We start from the raw sequence: 20,219 nt of genomic DNA, 5'->3' as shown, positions 1-20,219 counted from the left end.
ACTCATGCACAGGTTGCATGATGAGAGACTCTAAACAGCAAATTAAAGTTCACATTCATCCGGGAAAACAGCAGAGAGAACAACATGCTTTTCTTCCATCAGTGATATTTTTGGATCAAACAACCAAAATCGTCTCTGAGTCTCCATCCATCACAATGGTGTTATGATTCAAGTTGTGTGGATTTTTTAGGACCAATTGTGTGTTTCTTATTGGTTGACAATGATATTATGACTGAATGGATCCATGCAGACAGAAAATACCTGGAGCAAAAGGACAGTGAGGTAATCTCAGCACACGTATGAACGCAGAGCACTTCCAGGGTCATGACCAAACACAAGAACACTCTGTGAGTACTCGACAACAAGCAACACTGTGTTAAAATGAGCTGTTCCTCTCTCAGTCGGTGTTCTGAAGGATCCAAACCAACCTGACATCAGTGCTACTCAACATGCCTGGATGAAGTTTAACTACACTCACATATTTGGCTTAATTGTTCTACACCTACTGTAAATCAGCTGATGAAGCTTGAGGATGTTTTTTCTTAAAGGGTGTCCATCCTCCACAGAACCAACTAGCAGTGGTATAGAAACCCAAACATTCACTTGCCATCACCGGGTAAAGTATTCGTTAGCAACACGAAGTGAGGCAAATGACTGAAGCAGCTATCAGTAGGAAAACCACTGATTTACATGTGACTGAGAAATAAATCCATTACAGAGTTATCTACCTAAATGATTGTGCACTAGTTACCAACTGTCAGCTACAAAGCAACCCCCACTGAGTGAATCACTTTCTATCTTAATAGGGCTTTGTGTTGGAAAATTAAGATTTTCTGTGGTTGTTTGCAAAGCTAACAATGTGCAGCCCAAGACTGATGATGCCTGAACTAAACTTGAGTTTAGCTTGAACGGAAAGAAGTTAGAAAAAAACAATCAAACACTGGTCAAACATAGCTGGTGAATATAACTGAGACTACCAAAAATCAGTTATTTAAATTTTTCCCTGTCCTAGAGTTTCCATATTTTTATATTTTTTTAGGTTTTTGCAATGCAAACATCTTGGTATTTAACAAATAGTTACCAAGATTTTGAGTTTGAAGAGAATCACGGCTTTACTATTATTCTCAAAGACACCAAAGTGTTTTTTTTTTTCATCCACCCAGTATTTACTCAGAAAATACATTCAGAACAGATAATATATTAGATAGACTTACTGGAACACACTTCTACATACAGGGGTGGATGCAGCTACCAGCATCGCCATCACTGGCTGATAAATCATGCAATAAATGACTCTACAATAAATAAATTGTCGTTGCTAAAGTGTTTAGAAAATGTTCAGGACAAACTGTATAAAGTTTGCAGTTGTTGATTCTCCATTCATTCTCTGACTTTAAGCATTACAAACTGCTGCACTGCAGTGCTGATGTACCAACTTTGGACAAATGCTAGTGCCTTAGCCAAGGGCAATGACAAAATAATAATAGAAAGGTAAACCAGATTAAGCATGGCGACAGCATGCAAACTGCACAGAAGAGATGTTATGCAGCATTTTTGTCAAAATTAAATGGTTACCTAGCACCGTATAGCAAAATTTGAAAAGGACTGGTTCTTGCCCCAAAGCCACTATCAATAAACAGATAAAACTACATTTGGAACAGAGGAAAAATATTACTTTAACAAGATTTTATGTTTTTTAATTACTGTGCTGCATATGTATCAAAGCAAAGCAATAGTTGTAAAGTATTTGGTCATTTGTGTTTTCTACCTTGGAAACTCAAAAGTACATATTTAAAGGTTCTTAAATATATTTTCAAACCTACCACTCCACCTTTTATGGTTCGTGCATTCAGAAACTTTCAAACCAGCAGAATGATGTGCAGCCACTGAGCAGTTTGACAACAAAGTTCACAAATTACGTGCTCAGTGATTCTGTGAATCACCCACCCCTGAATGACTGTCCAAACAATGGAAACATGTTATGTGTTGTTAGAACATGGGCGCTCTGACACCTACTCAGACCAATGTACATTTCAGGAAAGGAAGGCTTTGCTGCAGTTTTCTTCATTCTTTGATTTTTTTCAGAAATTCTCTTACGTCTCCTGTTAATCGAACAAGCACATCACGGTTACCTGTAAATGACTCCGTGTCGGTGCAGGAACATCAGGGCAGATGTGACCTCGGCGGCGTAAAAACGAGATCGTGCCTCATCGAACTTCCTCGATCGCTGGATCTGAAACATCAGGTCTCCTCCATTAACATATTCCATCACAAAGAACAAGCGGTCCTGCGGGAAGACAGTGAAAAAGAACTTTATTCAGTAAGTGTGTAAATATTTCAATTCGAAAATGGCAAAAATATCAACATAACTCACTGATGTTGGTAATTTTGTGAATGAAACATGGCAATAACAGAGCAGCACTTCCTCTTTTAAGATTCTTGATTTTAAGCTAGTGCTCTTACATTTATCCATTAACAATAAATAATTTAAACTCATAAATCATATACAGTCACTAAAACAAAATACATTGTATACACTTGCTTTTGAATTTTGGAAACTACGCAGAAATCGTTTACAGTTAACTGTTAAATCTTCTGTTACATATTTTTTGGAAACTTAAAAGGAACCTATTATTCTTTTCTTTATATTCTGTTTAATGAAAATCATTACACTGGCGGATGTTCATTTTAAATATGTTTCAAACGTTTCAAATAATGAGGTCGCTGTATGTACGAAGAACCGCTGTAAGCCAAAAGTTCCATTTTCAAACCGTTTTTCTGCTCTTGATTCTATATGATATCCTGGAGCCTCTCATATGATCATCACAGGTACACAGCTCTGGCTGAGCACAGCAGCCCCGCCCACCAGCTGTTCAAACATTCTGTTTTTCACAATTTTTTCACATCACATCTGCCTAAATCAAGACATTAGAAGAAAACAATAAATGGAACACGAACTGTTTATTAATCAGAGAGAAAATCTTAGTTGTAAATTTAACCCATTTTTAAAAACACAAGACACTTTGGATTTTGTCTCAAATTTCCCTGAGTAGAGAAAGAAAAACAATACAGATTGCTATGTGACAACCACTAATTGTCCCTACTTCCATAGAACCCCTTCCTGTGATACACACACATACAGAGGCGAAAAACAACACACACACTGCTGTAGACCACGCCCTCTGAGCCCTATTCTCTTGGTAATGAAAATGGGCTCCGTGGGGAAACAAACGGCCTCCTTCCTGAATTCCAGCTCGCTTTCTTCATATAGGAAATAAGAGAGAGAGAGAGTATGTGCAGTGAGGGTGCTGTGATATAAACAGCTGGGTATATAAGAAACAAGGAGGAGCCCGTCAGAGCCATTGTGTGAGGCCTCAGGGTTCACATCGTTAGCTGTTAAGGTGACACAGAGCTACAGATCTGAAGCTTCTGTGTTTCCACCACATTAAAGGAGACCCCCGGCTGTGAGGCGTATATAGGATTTGTAAAGAGCGACAAAGACTGAATCTGAGACACAGGAAGTATGTAAACAGAATATGTGCACGTGGAAAGGTAAAAAAAAAACCAAAACCAATTTATCCTGTAAACTCTGTAGAACAAAGACAAAAGCATTTCTATGTGTGTGTTTCATTACATTGAGAGCAAACAAAGTTCTGTTTCTTGCATGTACCTAAAATTGTGGAGCTAGCTGCACAAACAACTGCAGTTTCCTCTCCAATGCAATTAGCTGTGAATGGGTTTAAGCATGACAATGATTGTGCATGTTCTACCCTTTGTTATTTAAAAAAGACAACAGCAAAGAAGAAGTAGAAATTTTATGATTGTCTCACACCCACTGAGTTCTCCTTATTAGCATTGGAACAGTGATTAAGCACGAACATTGAACATCTTTGGCTTTATACAGCACCTGCTCCATTAACTCATCAGATGCACGTCAAACCTGTCGCCATCTGGATATTTGGGGCATGTTTACCTAAAAAACTGTCTGTATGTTTGGCCATAATGAGTGTTCACAACTGGCCACAGGATACATTAATTCTTAGTCATTGTCTATGTTGCCTGCCTTGCAACACATCTTGAGAGCTTTGGACTGCACTTTAAGAGACAGAGTGTTGAGTTGCTGATCCTGAACTAGTGAAAAATTTTGAAGGTAGTCGTCACACTAAAAGAAAGACACATCTTGATTTGTTGTTTCGAACATTTCAAAAAGCTGGAACATTTTTCTAATACCTTAAAAAAGCAGTTGGTCTTGGTTTATAGTCTCGGAATAGACAGCGAATGTGACACAATCGACCTGTCAGGTGCAACTCAGTCTTTGCAGGTTTGTAAGCGACTGTAAATGTCTAATGGGCTAAAGTAAACAAATACATAAGGACAACAGACATTTATGAGAGCATCATTAAGCCAGAGAATTGAAAAAGTTTATGGCATAAAAAAGCCTCTTGTTTCTTAAATCTAAAATTAGAGACTAAACAAGTTTTCTGTTTTTTTGACCACTTTGCCCCAGTTTTCCCAACCCACTTTACAGATGAGGACATAATTATTAGCCTCCAAATATGATTTTTTTTAAGTATTTCCCAAGCGATGTTAAATAGAGCACAGCTTTTCCAAACATCCTGGTTTTATTTTGGATGCTTACATTTGCACAGAAGCAAAATGAATCTGAGAAAAATCGAAAACTACCAGCGTCAAAATGATTAGGCCCTGTGATACTAATAGACAGTTATGTTGTAGTGCAATCATTTGTTGTAGTCTCACATCCTTCTCTCCCGAGTACTCCCAGACTATTTTGCTCTGGCGAATCTTTCAAACTTCTCTAGATTTGCTGGTCTTCCTGCATAGACCTTGATCTTCAGTTCACCTCAAAAATTTCACTGGGATTCAAGTCGGGGCGTCATGCAGGCCAGTCAGTAACCTTCCTATTGGTCTTTTGGAGGCAGATCTTCACCATAATCTTTCTCCAGGTTGTGCTTCACCTTCAGCCTGGTTTGAGGGTGTTTCTTCTGCAGAAGTGAAATTTCTTAGTAAGTGAAAAATTTTGAAGGTAGGCTGTTCTGGGGTCTTTAGATACTTTCTCACTTTGACTTCTTACCTCTGCCAGGCTTGTTCTGTACTGTGTGGCTCTCTTTGAATTTCTCAATGATTCTTCCCACTTGAATTTTAGACACTTGGAAACACTGTGGTAACTTCAATTCAATTCAAAATGTTGGAAATTTATAAAACAGTGCACAGATTTATTTCTCTTCTGATAGCAATATTAACCAGATATGGCAATTCCATTTTAACTATTGCAGCTCAAACAAAACAACAGTCACCAACTGTATGCTTCCTTTCTACCGATATGCATTAACCTTCCTCTGGTTCCCCTTTTTTAAAATAAAAAATACAAATAATTTATATTTCAAGTGCTAAGCTTCCCAAGGGTGAGGGTCGTTGCTAGATGGAGAAACTACAGAGCTTGAAAGACTTGATTGTTCTTTAATGAGAGTCGCTGAATCTAGACGATGAGGAAGTCCAATTTTGTTCGGATGCAAAAATTGTACATTAGCAGGTATTTTGCAGATGACTGCGAACTTTTCTTCTTCTCATATACAGATACTTCATAAGACCATTTTAACCCTTTCATGCATGAATTATGACAACCTCAATCAGGATTTTTTTTCTTAAGTATTTTTATTCATCTTCAGGCATGAAAAAAAGATTTTTGAACTTCATTTTTTTAAACATGAGTTTTTTTTACATATCTGAATTATGAATTTGGTATGGAGGGACACATCACTGTCCAATGTACTGGTTGATGTGCAAGTATACCATCAACACTGGCACAAATGCAAGAAAACAGCCTTTGAATAGCCACTGTAGTGACCACTATGCGTGAAAGAGTTAATGTGCTATCATTATTTCCAGTAGGCAGGTTAGTATAACAGATACGATGGAACTCCTTTGACTTCAAAACAGTTTGCAGTTGTGTAGCAACTATATGAAGGCTACAAGAGCTAAAATGTTACGCTCTATATGAAATATGTCAACGCTGACCATATCTAAGGGTATGATAAGGGTACCAGATGTTGGTAAATATTATGGTCTGCTGACCTGCTGAGATTGCGGTTTAAATGATTAAATTGGATATAGACTTAATTAAACAGCATTTGAAAATCATGTCTTCTTAGCTTACCAACCTCTGTCCCTATGTAGATGTTATACCTTATTTTGTGTTGTGTTGTGTAGCACTGCCTAACAAGTCTAAAACTGATTGTAAGCAGGTACAAAGTCCATTAAAATGTGATGCAAAAGGGTCCTGACTAGCAGTGGGTGTATGTTACTATACTAATACACTTTTAAATCCTTTTTAACTGCCATGAAATCAGGATTGCTACTGAGCTTTAGGGACCTTCCACAATGAAGTGTTATACTGTCTGTAGAGTATTGTTGCTTTTCTTTAGTTGGATCGGAACTGATTAAAAAAATTAATTTGGCCATTCACCAAAACATGTCACATTCATGCCATGTATATTTAACCCTTGTGTGGTGTTCGTATTTTTGTTACTCAGCCAGTGTTCATGGGTCTGGTGGACCCGCTAGAGTTTTGGCTTTCCAAATTAACACTATCAAACAATTTTATGTTAAATTACTCAACAGATGTTTACTTCATCCCAATTACAAGACATATGAACAGCAAACATGGTTAATTTTTTCCCTTTACCTTTGTTAGATCACATTTATGAATTAATGTGCTTCTCGTTTTTCTTTTATATAAAATGTTATAAATAAATCAGTTATAATCAAGTGGAGTGAGTGGAAAGACACAACACATTTACACGTGAAAAAATAATTAATTGTTTAATTTTTCTTTTGAAAAAAACTGAACACGGGTCTCACAGACCCGAACACCATACAAGGGTTAAAGCCAACCTTGGGCTCTTTTCTCCCCTCTGTTATCAGTTTAAAGAGGCCTCAAAATTTCGTGTTACATAAGTGGCCGATAGTCCACCTCAGAGAGAATTTCTTCCCTCCCTCCACTCCTCCTGAAAGCGACTTTAAACAGGATGTTGAAATAGTTTGTTTAAATGTACCCAAAGTCCCAGCTGGTCCCACCCAATCAAACATGAATAAACATTTCCTGACTGTAATTACAAATGTACAGATACTGGCTTCCCATTTCTGACACACGGGCGCGCACACATAGACACACACACACACAGAGAGACAAAGTCAGGGCATATTTTAGAGGCACACGGCCAGACGATTCACTACATTCTACATAATGCTGACAATAACGTCTTGATGGTTATCCGACTATTTTGTGTGTGTGTTTCTAAAGTTTGTGTGTATGAGCCCTCTTGGTGCCAGCCTGCTGTTAAACAAGTCTTAACTTGAATCTCATTGCATCTTATACAAGCCCAAACCATTACCTCATACTGTCTGTACTGTGACCACACAGTCAATCACACACACACACACACAACACACACACACACACACACACACACACACACACACACACACACACACACACTTATATATATTAGTGCTGTCAGCGTTAATCTCGTTAAAATGACGTTACACCATAACCGCATTAACGCAGCAAATCTCCGATAACGAGTTACCGCGGATCGCCCCGTGCGTGGGGCTGCATGGCGTCAACGCGTTAATGAGCTAACCGCGTTTATACGGCTTTAAAAAGGATAATGAACACCACTGAGATTTATTTTATCAACTTTTCTTCTGACGATGTTGTCTGTGTTGAGCGCTCAGTGGATATGCGTTCAACTACTCCGCCTAGGCTGCACTGTCGAGCGCAGATCCACTGAGCACAGCGCAAGCTAGTGAGAAAGAAGCTAAGCTCTTTGCAACATGGCAGCTGCCTCAACGCTACCCGAAATTGAACCTCCCCCACCCTCATTCAGATCTGGCCTTTGGAACTATTTTGGTTTTCATGTGAAGCATGACCCTGATGGACAAAAGTAAAACAGTATGTCAGCTGTGCCACGCAATGCTCAATTACATGGGTGGGAGCTAGTGTGTTAGCGCAGTTAGCTCGTTAACGTGCTGGCCGTCCAGCCCCATGCACGGGGCGATCCGCGGTAGCTCGTTAACGGAGATTTGCCGTGTTGTGGCGTTAACGTCATTTCAACAAGATTTACGCTGACAGCACTAGTGGGAATATATATATATATATACACGCCGGTTCGAGCCCCGGCTTGGACAGTCTCGGTCGTTGTGTCCTTGGGCAAGACACTTCACCCTTTGCCTACTGGTGGTGGTCAGAGGGCCCGGTGGCGCCAGTGTCCGGCAGCCTCGCCTCTGTCAGTGCGCCCCAGGGTGGCTGTGGCTACAATGTAGCTTGCCATCACCAGTGTGTGTGAATGTGTGTGTGAATGGGTGGATGACTGGATATGTAAAGCGCTTTGGGGTCCTTAGGGACTAGTAAAGCGCTATATAAATACAGGCCATTTACCATATATATACACACACACATACATACATATATTTGTTTATTAACTTGCAATAATTTTGATGTGCTCACATTGCCCTTAAAACTGAGATCTAATTATAGAAATGTTAGATAAGATGAGTTCATCTGCTGAATTACTTTCCACCACTCCAGTTGTTGAAATGTTAGCTGTAACGCACTGCTTCTCCTCTCCTGAAAATATGAACGGCTGACATGAAGCTAAAATAAACACTTTCATCAAAGTCAGTCAAAAACGGGGAACAAAAAAACAACAAGTGGGGTTTGAACTTTTGTCCATGCACGAACAAAAAAACTCAATTGCTGCCCTATTTTCCTCGGAACATTATGAGCCATTACCGTTTGGCTGCTGGTCATTACCACACAGAGGCAACCAGTAAAGATTCACTTGGTGATTTCTTTCAACAGAATCTGGGTCCTGAGTTTGTTTTGTGGTAATCAGAGTTTTCGTAATGCTATATGGTAACTTTGAGAAGTGACTTTCACTCCAGATGTGACAATTAGTCTTCAGAAAAACTTTGATTCATCCTTTTATTTTTATTTTATTTATGTGTTTTTCGCAGATGTTGACTTGAAGAGAAGAGCTGGACTTTTCCTTTTTTTTCTCCTTGCAAAAGGAAATAATTGTAATTGGAGGACAGAGCGTACTCTGTGTGTGTGGCCACTGAACCTGTTTTTGCTTTCAAAAATTCTGCATTCTAATCAGTTAAACATATTAAACCCTAATGTGTTTAGTAGAAAAATCATTCCTGCATTCTTGGCTTTGCCTTGAGTCTGTATAATCTTCAATTTAATTTGTTCCTCATATTTATCAATCACTGCATGTATAAACACACAACAGCAGTAATACAGGGCAATGCAAAATGCAGTAAGGGTTTCATACATATTTGTTTTACGCAAATGGAAGTTAAAGTTGAGAAATGTTGATCATTTTAGATGTCTGTTGTATTCCAAATGTCCTTCTACTATCCAATGTTATTAAAAGCTACCAATAGCAGAAATTAAATATAGTGAGATGTACATTTAATAAGCTGCGGCTTAAGGTGGATATATTAATACAATTTTCTGGCTCTGGCACAAAAATACAACATCCAGAAATCAGTAATTGACTCAATCATACGAACAAATGTTGGCAGCAATTTAGAGTTTTGGAAGCAGCCTATAGATGATGTGTCTCTATGGACAGACCGTAGACTGTATATAAAAGACGGTCATAGTCATCCACTAGTTTGGCATTTCAGCCACAACTATGTCAGTGTTTCCAACACATGCTATATATATATAAAACAGAGCCATAAAATACATACTTTGCTCATTTTAAAAGTGTGGACATTGCATAGTTTGTATGGTACTGTGTGATGTATGGTATTGCTCTTAAAAAAAGCTTATATATTCCAGGCTCAAACTGAGAAACAGAGAGACATGCACTAAAGCATAGCTCGATTTATTTTCTATTTTCCACTAATTGGACCATAATTTTTTAATTTTTTTTTTTTTTTTTAGAAAAACCTGAGATACTATATCAAAAAAGTAATTTTCTTACAGAATTTCTTAGAATCTGACTTTTTCTCCACCTGCTGGCCATTAGAAAGAATGCAAGTTTAAGCCACTTTAGTTTTTGGCACAGATATGTAAAAAATTATGTCAATAACTATATTAAAAAAAACATGTCATCATAAACTAAAGACAAACTTTATAACAAAAAAAATCTTTTATAAGATTTAACATCAAAATTGATTTATATTAATCCTTTCTGACCTGCCACCTCTACCACTGTTGGGTTTAGGTAAGTAAACATCAAGTCTGAGGTCTAAGGAATGCATTATGTAAGGGTTTCAAGTATAAAATTACATGTTTGTCTATGCCTGAACTGCAACCCAAGAACAGCAAACATACCTCTACTAATGACTGTAGTTTTGTAAAGAACAACTCTGCACTGCTCAAGGCTGACACATATTTGGCCGGGCAACCTCAATGTTGTGCCTGTGTGTGTTTATTGTTCTCACACACTAAATTCACCCTCACTGTAGTTCTCTGACAGAAGTTAAATACTTGGTGTGGGCTGCTGGTTCTCCCACAGAATATCGTCTTACTCCTTGTTCCCATAATAAATAAATAAATGAATGAATGACAAGTGTAGAAATGTTTAGCTTATTTTAAAGTTTAGAAATGTGTTAACATAGAATGTAGAATTATTGTAGAGACACTGACACTGCCCTCAATGTAATAAAGGCCTGACTGTGTCATGAAGTTAGGAGTAGATTGTAGAAGACCCCTCCCCCAGTTGAACTGTGAAAGGTCTCAACATTTGTAACTGGATAACTGTGGTCTGGAAGGGAGATGGGTTTTTATGACCTCTAGGGAGTCACCTACACCCACAGTCTTTTAACTGTCACGGACACTCACTCACGAGCACTCACATAGACACAGACACAGAGTTTGCAGCACACCGTGGGGGGGTTTTATGATGGGGACGCCTCTATAAAGCTGGCTGTAACTAACAAAGGGGTGAAGATTTTGCAGAGGGGCACCAGCCTGGCAAGTCTTCCCTTCTAGAAGATGCATGCTTAAATGAGGATAAATGAAGATGAGTAAAGATGAGTAAAGATGAATAAAGTTTTGTGAAAATGACTACTGAGTCCGGTGCCGTCTCTGGTCGAGGAATAAAAAGAACAGGGGTAAAACTGATTTGTTTTTCATTGGTCAAAAGGGAAAAAAAGGAGGTAAGTAGTTGACTGTGATTCATTTAATGAGAAACAGACTTCCAGGAATGTCAGGTGACTATAAAAGGTCGATCAGGTGAACTGTGTACCGTGTGTGTTTTGTGTGATTTTGAACTGGACAAAGAGGTAGATGATTCTGTGAGTGAAGGTTTTTTCTGTCTCTAAGCAACAAAAAAGTGCTGTGAGGACAATGTTCATCCATACATGTGTGAGCACTCCCTGCACATCTTCAATGTGTGGACAGAGTGAGAACGTGTCAGCAGCACATCAGGAGGAAGAGAGGAGGATGGAGGGAACAAGTGGCATAATAAGGATGTTAGGATAACTGGAAAACAGAAGAGAGTGGGACAGATGAAGCCAAATATGTACTTTGATGGGTCGGCACAATAGTGCAAAAGTTCGCCTCACGGCGAGAAGGTTCACCTGTTGGTTCTCCTGTTTCCTCATGTTTTTTCTTGGTTTTCTTGAACGCTCAAAGATATTAAACTGTATTTATGGCTCCCTCTGCCTTCTCTAGGAGTAGGATTATGGGAATTTAACCAACGCAAAAGCTGAGGACACAAACCTGTGTGCAGGCCTGTACAAGCAAAAAGTGTGTTGCCCAACAACCATGGGGATGGATGCTACATTAAGGCCAAATTCTGACTGGCTGCAAAGTGAAATTAACCCAAGTACACATCAAAAATCATCTCAAGTTACTTTATGTACTAAAGTAATCATCGTACAACATCAGAGCGTCCCAGTGATGCGAAGACTCCCAATCAGGAAGAACAGCTACAACAGAGGAAGGGATTACCAGCAACATGACGAGAAGAAAACACAAAAAGTCAATCACATTAGGTGACGGTCTGGTGCAGAGGTCCTGAGATAAGGTTTTCTCAACTTCAAAGCGAGCAACTAAAGCAACTACCAATGAGAGTTAAGAACACTGTTGACAGACATATGGCAGGGTAGTATATACATTGGAGGGTTACCTAGGAAACCGGAGCCTGGACTGTGCTTTAGTGACCAACCAACAACTACATCTCTGTGTGAACGGCCCTTTAGGAGAGGCAGCCATCTGTTGCAACCAGTCAGAGAGTGAGGGGCAAAAAAATACAGAAAACAGTAGTACCAAGAAACCAAAAAGGGCAAAAAGTATGAAACATAAACTGAGGAAGAGACAGAACATGATATTTAATGAAAAAAAATCTACTTTAACTACATTAGTCCACTACGACAAAAAACCCTATGATGGGCTGGTGAGGCTGAACCCTTCTGCCCAGCTAGGCTAGGCCGCAGCTGCCTTCCACCCTAGTCAGATAAGTAGTTAAAAAATGGATGGGTGAAGATGTGATTGTAATAACAGCACTGTCAATGTTACCAGTGCTTTCCTCTTTTCATTTGAAAATGTGCAAAAATGGTGCCAGTAAAATCTGTTGTGCGAAGAAAGGAGCAGCATGACACTGCTGACATCGGGTTAATGGTTGTGTCAGAGATGCTTTTTTAACCCCACTGCAACTCTCAAAAAGCCCACTGCAGTCTTCAAAAAGCTCTTTGGGGAAAAGAGGACAGGACAAAATGCTCTCATTTTAAAGGTTGCACAAGAAGTGCAAGAACACACACACGCACGCACACACACACACACATCCAAATAATTTGTACTGATGAGGTGATAAACACAGAGCTGGCATCAGGTTGCTGGTTGTTACTACTGATCCGTCTATTGAAAAGCTAATTTGCCCAGAAGAAACGCTCAGAAGACATCTTCTATTCACATAATAGTGTCACAGTGACTTGTAAAGGGTCTAACTATCACCCAGCTCTCTTGAACACCACTGAAGATTTGTCATAATGATAAGAAGTAGACTATTCCTGGAAGGGAAGGCTGTCTGGGTGGATATGTTTGAAGTTTTTTTTGTGAGTGTGTGAGTGTTTACATTCAGTCTAAGGTGAAGAGATGGGGTCAGTTCAAGGGTGTCAAAACAGGCCTTGCAACTTACATTTGTATTGTGTAACATCAGGTGCTGGTCTTAGTTTATATTTAATATCTAAATCTAAATGCAAATTATGGTCTAGTTCACCATCTACATCTCACATGAGATTAAAGACTGCAAACACATCTTTAGCTTAGCTTAGTTGCAAGAAAGGTTCAAATTTCACAATAAAATAAGTTTGCTATTACCACAAATAGCTACTAGGTTTGTATTTAGATATTATGACTGTTTACTGTCCACATAAAAGCACATGTAGATGTAGATATTGCACCCCCAACCTCATGCACACAAAGTTATTTGCAGGTCAGGTCACTGCTAAACCACAGGTAGGTTTAGGGTTAGGCTGCATTTTAGCAAAACAAGCATAACTTTCAAAAGCAAAAAGATCTTATCTTTCAATCAAAGTCTCTGAGGTACAGTTTGGCCTTGCAATTCTTCAATTACTAAATTATGTATAAATTCCATATAAAGGGGAAGATATGACCCCAGCCATAACCCTGACACAAAGCCTGTGATGAAGTTAATGTGAATAATGTCCTGTGTTACCTGAGCCACAGGGGGCAGTGTTCATGTGAACTGTGCACAACACTGCTGCTGAAGAGTTTAAGAAAAGTGTCGGCAGTGACAAAAAGGGCATCCGCTGTGTCGTGACAGGTTAAAGTCCTCAAAAGCAGAGCTTATAAGCATGAATTAGTAAGTCTAGTACATCCTAAGTAGTGGTAGTAGGAGTGCTAATGAGCTCGATGCTCAGCTGAGACATAGTGTCACACATAAATGACCAAAACAAGGTTGCAAGATTGATATCTATCAAACTGATTTATCCATTATTACTGCTAAAACAAAGGTGGTCACTTTACATACAATAGGACAAAAAATTGATAAATACAAATAATTTTTATGTCGCCACATGTGAATGTCAATAGTTGCAGATATAACAGATGTTAAAAACTAAGACACATGGGTTGAGTTTGACTGATTTTCATCTCTGCTCTCAGTCTTCTAAACCTCAGTCTGTGTCTGCTATTCTCTGGCTGTCTTCATCTCTATCCGTCCTTCCATCGTTCTGTGTCAGTCCATCTGTCGCTCTCTGTCCTAAGCACCGAACAACAAAGGTTCATTAATGTACCTGCCTGGTTTCTGGCCATCCCTGCTTCCTCTGATCTTTCCCTCTTAGAGTTCATTAAAAAACACTCACTCTCCACTGCAATCTAACCGGGTCTTTGCATCACAGCTACTTTTTTTCCCCTTTAAACCAATCTGTTTCAACGTCTGCTTCTCTTTATGTAATCTTTCCTTCACTTTGGCAAAAAGAAAACAACAACACAAATACCACCAGCCATCTTGTTATCACAAATACTGAAAAAAGACTTTTTCACGTCTTCCCCTCATCATCTCTAGTTTGCTCTCCTCGCCATCTGCATTTCCTCGTCCTCTCCTTCTCTGACTTCACTTTTCAGCCTCACAGTGTATCGAGCAGAACGAGGCCTTGGCGCTACTGTTGTATAATGTTATTTACATTTCTCAGCGGTAATTAGGCCGATAGGGGAACGGTTGTGATCCCACAGTCGATTAAGAAGAACGAGGAGGGCGGGGCGGTTGTAGGTAGAACATAGGTCACACAAAGTACAAAGACTTTTTTTAGGCATAGTGATGTCACCATGAACTCAGTGCCTCCATCAGGTTTTGGGATATCTTATAATGTAGTCAGAAGTTTAAAATTAAATTGAATAAAAATGCATAATATAAAAATCGACCGCAATAATTATCAAAATCGATTTATACAAATAATATAATAAAATAACTTAAACAATTAGTAAAATAACAAAAATAAATAATCCAAATGATAGTTTTCTCAAATTTTTGAATTACTCACATTTATATAAAATGAATCAATACAAGCACTAAATAAAAAAAATCCTATAAATATTATAAATCAAAGAAAATGGATGGACGGAGGTTTTTACAGTTATCACTTTAGAAAAAAAATAATATTTCAAATTAGCACAATCTCTCTTAGACAGACAGACACACAAACACTTGCATAACCACGTTCCATGTATTCACCACCAAAGATTTGTGCACGGCACAACATGTCTGGACAGGCTTGTGTACCGGAGGCCTGCAGGTAGGGGCCACTGAAGCGTCCCGTCCTTAGACCTCACCGAGTTAAAGGGACAGACCTGGTTACTGAGGTGAGATAAGAGTTTTTTTTGGGGTTCTTTAAAAAAAATCATAATTATTATTTTAAAGTGGAGTAATGTTTCTAGCTTTGTATAACCTACAAGTAATTAATAGGTTATATTAAAAGTAGCATCTGCAAAACCAAGGCATGGTTGTCATTTGGACAAGGGTGGACTGGAGATGAGTCAGGGCCTCAAGTTGAGGACTTCAAATATCTCAGGAACTTGTTAGAAGTCGGGAAGAGAGAAGATGGACTGAAGGCAGCGTCTTCAGTGCAAACAGTGTATCAGTGCGCTGTGGTGAAGAGAGAACTGACCATAAAGGGGAAGCTGTTGATTTACTGGTAGATCAATGTTCCTTCCCTCGCCTATGGCCATGAGTTTTGGGTACTGATCAAAAAAAATAAGATTGTGGATACAGGTGGTGAAGCTTTCTCCAAGAAAAAGGTTGAGAAGCTTGTGATTGGGGAAGGTTCAGAGGGAAGCTGCTATGTCTTTGCATAGTAAGAAGCCAGTTGACGTGGCTCAGGCCTTTGATTAACACACCTCCTGAACACATCCTTAGTGAGGCTGGAGGAGGTGGCTGAGTAGAGCGAGGTCTAGGCGCCTCGCCTTAAACTCCATAGTGGAAAACAGACGGATGGTGAAAACACCACAAGGAACAGAAATCCTTCTGCAGACACTTAAAAAGAATGGCAGAATAAATCTCTTGGATTAAATTCTTCAGTTTAAATCAGTGCCACATTGTATCGTCACGGTCAGACTAGCAAACTGAGTCGATACAGATCAGCCCAGTGAAAGGCTGAGTGGAACTGGCGTTTTGCAAGAGGCGAAGAGTGACACCGCTGCTGTGTCTGTGTCATTGTAGATGCAGGATGTAAATGTGGGTTTGTTTACAGAGCATTCAGTGCGTGTTCTAAGAAGAGTGAGGTGGGAGGGTGAGGGGAAGTAGATGGGGTCAGTTGGGTGAGGCAGGTGATGAAGGTGGGGGTTCCACAACATATGGAATACACATCACTGATAAGGATCAAAGCTGTTACATAAGAATCGCAGTCCCTTTGTCTCAATCAAGAACACAGTTTCAATAACCGCTGGTGGGTGTGTGTGTGTGCGTGCGTGTGTGTGTGCGTGCATCCGAGGATGAATCTGATAAGAAAAAAATAGGAAGAACAAAATAAAGACGAAATAATGCAAGACACAAATACGCAATGCAGTCTCGTCTCTATGACGTTTTCTATCGTTCTCTCCGTCTCTGTCGACTCCACACACGTTTGTGTTCGCTTTGGAGGAAAATAACAGGAATAAATAAATTGAACAGGAAACACCATCAATTAGTGTAAGACTTTCCAGAGCATTCAGAGAAAATAAATACAGATGCAGCTTGCAAAATATCTTCTATGCCTCCTCCCTGACATATCTGGCTCCCACTGGTCCCCTGTAGAATTCCAAATTTTTCACTGCATATCTTGCAATGTATGTTCAAACATGAGAAGTAGAAGCAGAAGCAGGTGAAATAATCTCTTTACCGGTGTGTCATAATTCTCTTCCTTTCAAACATTTTTTTAATTGTCTACTTCTTCTAGATTTTTAAATATAAAGAAGGTGATTATGGTGACACTCCCCCTTTCAAAACATTAAAAAAAGGTCATGCAGCCCCCTGAAATGTCTTAAAAATAGTATTATATGGATCACTGGCAGCAGCAAACACACCTTGAGAAGCTACTCAATTGATGGTCTGTTGACACAGAAAAGGAAAAGAACAAAGAAGCGCTGTTTTATCAAAGAAAGTTATTCCCAAAAGTGAGGTCATGTTGCTTTAAATGAGCAGGTTAAGGATTCTTTCACACTTCTGACTTTTTACTTTGATGTTAACCTAACTTTGAGGCACGAAACCTCCCCTGAACTTCAGTCCAGTGACGACAGCTGGACCAGATCACAAAACTTAAAGATGGTTGGTTTCAATTCTAGAGTGGAAACTTAACTGAAACTCTGAAAAATGTTGATTCTTTCCAGATCTCTTCAGAGATGATGACAGAAAGAATGGAAGAAAAACGATACCACGTGAAGATAAGGAAACTATTTCAGCAAACCAATCCCTAAAACAATGTAGAGCAAGAGAATAAATCCATGCATTTATTATTTATACATCCACTTTTGCAGATAGGAAGCTACCTGCTGAACTGACAACAGTCTATGTCAGAGGCACAACCTTCTATAAACTGAGGATTCCACATAAGTAAAGTTCAGTGGTGTGGTATGATTGAAATATGAAATATAACAAACTGAGAAAAACTCACATGCAGTAGAATCTGACCATTAGTGTGAATTATGTGTATAATGTATATAATGTATATCATTTTGACCCTGTGTGGATTAGAGAAAATTCTAAATATTATCAAAGTTGTGCACCCGATTGTTTTATAAAACCATAAAAGTTAAATGCTATAGAATCATTCCACCCTGCAAAAATTACATACCCCCAAAAAAATCATAGAAAGCCTAAAATTACCATGACATCTATGGCCGTGACAAGTGTCTGTGAACTTGTGACCAGAGCTATACAGACAACACACATATGCAGTATGTGTATATTCCATTTCCTGTCAAAACATCATTTCCTGGAACATAAGCTGAATTCTCAGAAGTAGGCTTTGTTAGTACCTGTAAGAACTGCACAGCAAGTCTTCTAAAATAAATGCCTCATTTACAGCAGACCTATAGTGTACAGTGCATGTAGTGAATATATAGTGTAACTTTTTTAAAGACTGTTTTAACGACTGAAGTGTTATCTCATACAACCGATTCCTGTCTATCTACATGAACACGAAATGGCTATTTTTCACTTTTAAGACACAAAGGTCAGTAATGGATCAAATTATTTTGCCGATCACACCAGACACCAAAGTGTGAGAGATATGCATCATAGGCTTTTACGCTTTTACGGCTCCTGTGTGACCAGGCTGAACTCTGGATGCTGGTGGAAGAACTGGGATGGGACAGAGTCAGCAGGCTGTCTTTTCTCACATGTTGGACATGATGGGAAATTCTCTGCATCAGATGCATCCTCACTACTCAAAAGACTCTGTTTGTTTCAAACAAGGGTCTGAACCAGCAACGTCAAACATGCGGACCTAAGAACAAAAGTGCACTGGATGGCTTTTTGAAAAGTGTGAATAAAAGCAGAAAAGTCATTAATAACTCCAATTTTATAACTAAGTGCGCTGGTAGTATTGATGTGGGGTCACTAGTGTTGCTAAATAGCAGTGAAAATACATGCACATTAAAAAAAAACAACTTCCAAATGTGAAGTTGCATGGGTCATAAATAAGCAGCACAGCAACTTTTGTAGATGTACTGTGATCCATAAATTTTAATGTGCATGTATTGGCACTTTTTCAGAGTAGAAAAATAGAGATTTTTAAAGTAGTGTTTATCTTTCATCTGTTTGGTAAAACGATGGTTCATTAAAGGTGAACAATGGTTGGTCTAGACCATTTGAGGTCAAATTGAGCCAACTACAATGACTTTGACACCCTTGGTGTTAACTTTAAATGGTCTGGTAGAGCGTGCAGGAGGCAGAACACATGGCGTTCACTCACTCAGTGTAAATTCACTGGACAGCTGCCTCGGCTTTTCACACATGGGCATGATTAGATATTAAATTGTAATTCGCAGTAAAGAGGGATGGCAAAGAATTTATAAATCCAGCAGAACATTTGCATTCTCGTACTCAGCTCCACCAGGCTGTGAAAGTGCACACATGAAGGCACATTGACACTGATGAGTGGTTTTAGCTATTTCAGGAAAGAGCTGAAGAGATGCTGTATTTGTAATAAAAAAATAAAGGTTTCAGCTTTTTTTCTTTTAAATAACAAAACCTCTCCAACTTTCATGCTTACCTCGCTGACTGTGTGTGCAGCTTGTGTAAAGCACCTGAACCTCTTCAGGTTCAAGCTGATCAGAAAGAAGTTTGCACCTCAGCGGATTATGTGTCCTGCTCTCTTCTGCATTTTAGAAAGGACACACCTGGAAGTAGCTTTATCATAAATACACACGCTCTCACACATGTGCATGTACAAAGCCACTATATGGTTCCCGACAGGAACATTTATGTAACGCACAATAGACAAAACATACAGAGGTCTGAAAGGACTGCCCATGTAGGGGCGTCCCACCCACAGCTGCCCTTTGTGTGTCTGTCTGTCACAGCCAACTTAAAGTATTGATGGATAAAGACGCTAAAAGTGGAGATGATGAAAGCAGAGTAACCTGTGAATGACAGAGCAAGAAGACTGAAGACTGGTGCTTCGCTGCTTTAGTGTTAAAGCTGCTTGAAATATTTTCTTAAAAGTCTTTCTTAGCTGCCTGTTTAACAGCACAGTTCATAAAATGTTGCATTCAGCAGATATAAAATATGACAGCTGAAGACGATTTGATCCAAAACATAACGAGAAGTTGTGATGTGTTCTGAGAAGTGAATACAGAGCAGTTCTCTTATTATAGTTCTTGTATAGGTTGACTGTCTTGCTATAGTTCTCTCAGTCTATTACTGCTCTGGATGTGTTTACAAACCTACACGGCATGCTTAGCTGTTAACACGTCCTCCTTTAGGGCCTATTTAACCCTAAATAATGAACCTAAAATACAACTAGGTCAAGGGGTGGACAGGTAATGGCCTTAGGCCGTTTTCACACATGAACTTCGAAGTCTGAGAGGATCAAGTTGGGATATTTTCTCCTAAATTTGAGCCACCTCTCATTCAAAATCATCTTCTCAGAGATGTTCAGGCAGCTTCCAACAATGAAGCGATTTTTGGATCACGCTCCGGAGGTCCTGGTCTGGCACCTGTGATATCTCTGTGGACCTT

The 20,219-nt window shown here is 39.2% G+C and overlaps 1 protein-coding gene across 1 annotated transcript in view; it reads right to left on the bottom strand.

The window, feature by feature from the left end:
* LOC146655262 (protein kinase C epsilon type-like) overlaps positions 1-20,219 on the bottom strand; it is a 99,006-nt gene that overhangs the window by 20,075 nt on the left and 58,712 nt on the right. The window contains exon 11 of the mRNA XM_085427264.1: positions 2,133-2,287. Coding sequence (XP_085283390.1) covers positions 2,133-2,287 — 155 coding nt within the window. The remainder of the gene's footprint in view (positions 1-2,132; positions 2,288-20,219) is intronic.

Source organism: Rhamphochromis longiceps, linkage group LG13 (assembly GCF_057381845.1).
Source record: "Rhamphochromis longiceps isolate RC_006_pf linkage group LG13, R_longiceps_female_GT1.1, whole genome shotgun sequence".
Lineage (NCBI taxonomy): Eukaryota > Metazoa > Chordata > Actinopteri > Cichliformes > Cichlidae > Rhamphochromis > Rhamphochromis longiceps.
The sequence above is the reverse complement of the archived record's forward strand: the minus strand, read 5'-3'. Positions and strand labels throughout refer to the sequence as shown.